The 4,831-nt window shown below is 36.5% G+C and overlaps 1 protein-coding gene across 1 annotated transcript; it reads right to left on the bottom strand.

Moving 5' to 3' along the window:
* Positions 1-2,941: 2,941 nt before the first annotated feature.
* LOC141617182 (protein FAR1-RELATED SEQUENCE 5-like) lies at positions 2,942-4,421 on the bottom strand. Its single transcript, XM_074434366.1, has 2 exons — positions 4,098-4,421; positions 2,942-4,000 (listed from the first exon to the last, which is right to left on the bottom strand). Exons 1-2 carry the CDS (start codon positions 4,419-4,421, stop codon positions 2,942-2,944), a joined length of 1,383 nt encoding a protein of 460 aa, XP_074290467.1.
* Positions 4,422-4,831: the final 410 nt, after the last annotated feature.

The raw sequence follows: 4,831 nt of genomic DNA on the forward strand, positions 1-4,831 counted from the left end.
GCCATTTAGATGGAAAAAGAAGGAACCGCTGGATAGCGAGTCTGGCTGTTTCTTGTTGTATACAATGGCTGAATATGGTGGCAACGTATTTGAGTCCAATCTTCACAGGAAGGTAACTCGTCGAAGCTATTACGTAGAAATATCGGCTTCTTTGATTTTGGCTGATATCAATGCCTATAGGAAGTTAGTGCTTGATAAGGTGAAGTGTTGTGAGAATTAGAGGCCTAAGACCTTGGGATTGGCGTCAGCTAAGAACAAGTTGAAACCCAAATCTTCTGCTATAAGTGAAGATGCAGGCGCACACCGCTGACTGTTGTGTATCCAGTAGAGTCAGATTAAGTATTTGATATGTATTTTGGCATCTCGTACTGAAGTAGTGTTATCGTTTTGCTTAAGTTAATTTTACCGCACTTTTGTGAAGCTCGTGTTGTGTTTTACTAGTGTCAACTGTTGTTAAACCATTACTGTGCTGTTATGGCACTATTATTCTATATAAGCAGTAGTTTATACTGCTGTTATTCTACTTTTAATTCAGCTTTCACGTTAGTTTTATTTTGTTAACACTATCCATTTTTATTCAACTGTAAATGCAGTAGTCTAGACTTCTTTTACTGCACTGTTATTCCACCATTATTCTGCTGTTAGTGCAGTATTATTCTGCATAAGAACTAGTTTATTCTGCTGTTATTCCACTGTTAGTCTACCATTATTTCAGCTTTACTGCTAGTTTTATTTTGTTAAAACTATTCATTTTTATTCAAGTGTAAATTTATTCAAGTGTAAATGCAGTAGTTTAGACTGCTTTTAGTCTACTGTTGTGCCACCATCACTCTGCTATTATCGCACTATTATTTTGCATAAGGACTAGTTTATTCTGCTGTTATTCCACTGTTATTCCACTATTATTTTGCGTATGGGGGTAGTTTATTCGGCTTGTATTCCACGGTTAGTCTACCGTTATTTTAGCCTTCATGTTAGTTTTATTTTTTTCATACTATTTATTTTTATTCTATTCATTTTTATTCAAGTGTAAATGCAGTCGTTTAGACTGCTTTTAGTCCATTGTTTTTCTACCATTACTCTGCTGTTATTGTAGTATTATTCCGCATAATGAGCAGTTATTCTGCTTTTATTGCACTATTAGTCTACTCTTATTCCACTGTTATTCTAGTTTAATTAAGCTTTCCTATTACTTTTACTTTCTACAAACACTATCCATTTCTATTCAACTGTAAATGGCGGTTTTTACTCAACTGTAATTCTATTGTTATTTCACCGTTATTCTGATGTTATTGCACTATTATTCCGCATAATAAATTGTTTATTCCGCTGTTATTCCACTATTAGTCTACTGTTATTCCACTGTTATTCTAATTTAATTCAGCTTTCCTATTACTTTTACTTTGTTCAAACACTATCCATTTCTATTCAACTGTAAATGGCGGTTTTACTCTACTGTAATTCTATTGTTAATCCACCATTATTCTACTGTTATTGCACTATTATTCTAATAAGGACTTATGTTATTCCAATGTTATTCTGTAACTAGTAGTTAAACATTAAACATAAACAATAATTTGGAGCATAGTAGTTACACAATAAACATCAACATTCTAAGATATTAAAAACATTATTTTGAAGCAACGAATATTTTAAAGCAGGAACCCTGGACCATCATGGATAGATTTTTATATCTTTATTCTGTTCTCTCATGCCTGCGCGCAGGTCCTTGCACAGTGCTCTCAACTTCCACTGACTCATCCCTAAATGGGTTTTTGTATGCATCCATAAGTTCCATGGCTTTCAGAACTGGTGTCCAATTGTCAGAGATTGAAGGATAGACTTGAGCGAAAGACTTCTGCAAAGCATTCACACCTCTTTACGGCATTCCGCCGCCTCTACATTTGTTCTTGTATCGATCAACTCTATTGACAGTGACTCTATTTTCTGTTTCGCTTCATCGATTTCCTCCTTTGTTGGAGACCTTCGGTTATTGTCAGTTACGTCACTCATATGCACCATGGGAAGTAGGAACCTTTATGCATTATAAAAAGATGTTCAGAATATTTCAACCAAAAGCAAAGCAAAACCAAAGAAAGAAAATTACCTTTTTTGCAGAATCCAATATAGTGGAACCAAAGAAAAATAAAAATAGAAAGATAGAAAATTACCTTTTGCAAAGGAGATGAAGAGGTTTTTTGGAATGAAATTTTCAGTCTGTTTTTTTTACTTTTTTTCCAATGCAGGTATTTATAGGTGGTTGTGAGATACAAACAGTTTTTTCTAATTAGATCAGATTAGTTAACTGTTTTGAAACGTGTAACTGCCTTTAATTAATAATACTAACCTGTTATTCAACTATTATTGTAGTGTTAAATGCAGTTTTATTTATGGTTGGTTTGTGGAAGACAATCAGATAAGAGTAAAAAAAAAAAAAAGTAAAGTAACTAATAATAATTCTCATATAATGTAGGTCTCACTTTATTATCTAGTAACATTTTAGGATAAAATGTAATTCAAACAATGACAAATAGTAAAAGTCTTTGACGTTTAGGCGAGGTCTTCATCATAGCCCTTGTCTTTTGCGTCTCTTGTGTCTTTTTCAGTTCATGCATCTGATTCATATTCCTGCAATTTTTACTTTACTCTTTGTCATTGTGGTAACGTAACAATTAGAGCAAAATAACTACACATTAATAGCAGAATAACAGTAGAATAATAGAACAGCAGCAGAATAACAGAACAGCAGCAGAATAACAGGGGAATAACGGCATAATAATATGATAACTTTAGAATAATAACAGAATAATAGTGCAGATTCTTACCTCTTCAGTTTCTGATTCTTCTTCATCATCGTCATTAGAAGGGGGACTTTCAGCAAAAGGAAGATTACAAGTCTGTTGTGGTTTACCCACTTCTTTTCTGGCTTGCTCTTGGCCTTTTATTTCGACGACCTCAATCTTTTGCCACTGCCCTTATTCTTGGCCTTGTTTGGCGGTCGAAGGTCAATATCATTTGAAGTTGTGATGCCAAGAAGATCCTTGATTTCCTGGCTTTTAGTTTTAGGTTCAATTAGGCCTGTGATGTTCTCCCTGAACTGTTTCAGGGTTTTCTGCAGTTGCTTCATTTGTTTAACCGTAGCATAAGTGTCCATCACCCCGATAGTTGCATAAATCTCAGACCAAACCTTTGACATCTCAGCTTTCTTGATGTCAGCTTCGTCAATGTCTTCTATGACCTTTCTAGTTTCATCTTGGACAATTGGTCTGTAGGATTTCTTTGTCCATTGAGCAAGGACATAAGGCTCAGGTATCTTGTTTACCTGCCTACCATTCCACACCCACAGTATATGTCCACAGACAATGCCACGCCTCTCAAACAGCTTACATACACATTTGCTCTCTTTAGTTTGGATGTTAAATTCCACTCGGAAGTTTCTGTGCTTCAGTCCATCACGAATATCATGGTACTCCACTATCCCTACTGTTGTCAAACCCCTGACCCCCATGCTGCATATCGCATGTTTGACTTCCTTCTGAAAGTCTGTAAAGATAGGATGTGTGTACACAAGTGACGCATGCATCTCTACCTTCATTGGTCCTACTTTCTCGAGCATACTATGCTCGTTGGCAGTGTTCATCTGCCTTTGTGAATGCCTTTGTTGTTCTGTTGCAGAATTGTACCTCATCCAGAACTCAACAAGGGTTCCAAAGTGGCTTCCAAACCGTTTGAAATAGCTATTTGAACTTTCAGATCTCTGGGTTGTCCTCAGCAAACAACCTAGAGGCAGATCACGAAAGTAAGCCGGTATCCACTTTTGCCTGATTGAGAATACGTACTTCAACCAGCGGTTATTTTGCATACCATGTGCTTCAATAACGGTTTGCCAGTTTCGTTCAAATTCTTCTGGTTCTAAGTCAACATCCGAAACAACGACATTTATATCTGTCATAAAATCCGTGTCATTGCAGATTGCTCTTCCCACCTTCTCAGGCACCTTCTGCATGATATGCCACATACAGTACTTGTGCACAGAATTCTTGAAAATGTTTGGGCATGCCTTTTTAATTCCAAGGCATTGGTCGGTTACTATACACCGAGGTTGCTACTGCCCCCATTGCTTCCAGAAATTTTGTAAAAATCCATTCGAATGATTCCTGACTCTTTAATTCAAGTAATTCAGCCGCAAAAGTCACTGTTTTCTTGTTGTGGTCTACTCCCGTGAACGGAGTAAACACCATGAAATATTTGTTTGTCCCATAAGTAGGGTCAAATGAGATCGTGTCTACATATAATTTGTAGTTGTTTATGCCTTCCTTATCAGCCCAGATAACCTTTGTCAAACATTTGTTCTCATCCTCGTCATAAGCAAAATAGAACCCCTTTGTTTCAGCAAGCATTTTGAAATGCCCAATGAACATTTTGGCATCCTTATCCCCAATGTAACACTTGACATTTCGTTTGACTTTTTTGAAGTCTAGCAAAGAGGCACCGATATTCTGATAACCATTTGAGTATTCCTTGAGAATTCTGAAGCTTAATGTTGGACCTATGTTTAGCTTAGTATGATCAATAATGGTCCTCTTAATGTAATCATGGACGTCTCTTGACAGCTTTTGGAATTCTCTATTTTTGACAAAGTAAAGAGAGTGATTGTGAACATCTATGAAGATGTCCACAATATATCCAGCCGGTCTGTCGTCTATTTTTGGACAGGTTCTCAACCTCATGTTTGCCTTGCAGCCACACCTTGTCAGTGCATGCTTCTTTGGTTGTCTAGTTTTTCGCTCTGTCTTCTCTGTTGTACTCGAATTACCAGCTTCCTGATTTT

The sequence above is a fragment of the Silene latifolia genome, chromosome X (assembly GCF_048544455.1).
Source record: "Silene latifolia isolate original U9 population chromosome X, ASM4854445v1, whole genome shotgun sequence".
Taxonomy (NCBI): domain Eukaryota; kingdom Viridiplantae; phylum Streptophyta; class Magnoliopsida; order Caryophyllales; family Caryophyllaceae; genus Silene; species Silene latifolia.

What these genes read in the sequence shown, in the direction of transcription:
- LOC141617182 (XM_074434366.1), bottom strand. Translation starts at nt 4,421, where the DNA reads ATGTTCATTGGGCATTTCAAAATGCTTGCTGAAACAAAGGGGTTCTAT. An exon ending in TGGGGGCAGTAGCAACCTCG is followed by an intron (nt 4,001 to 4,097) that starts GTGTATAGTAAC and finishes CATATCATGCAG; the next exon opens with AAGGTGCCTGAGAAGGTGGG.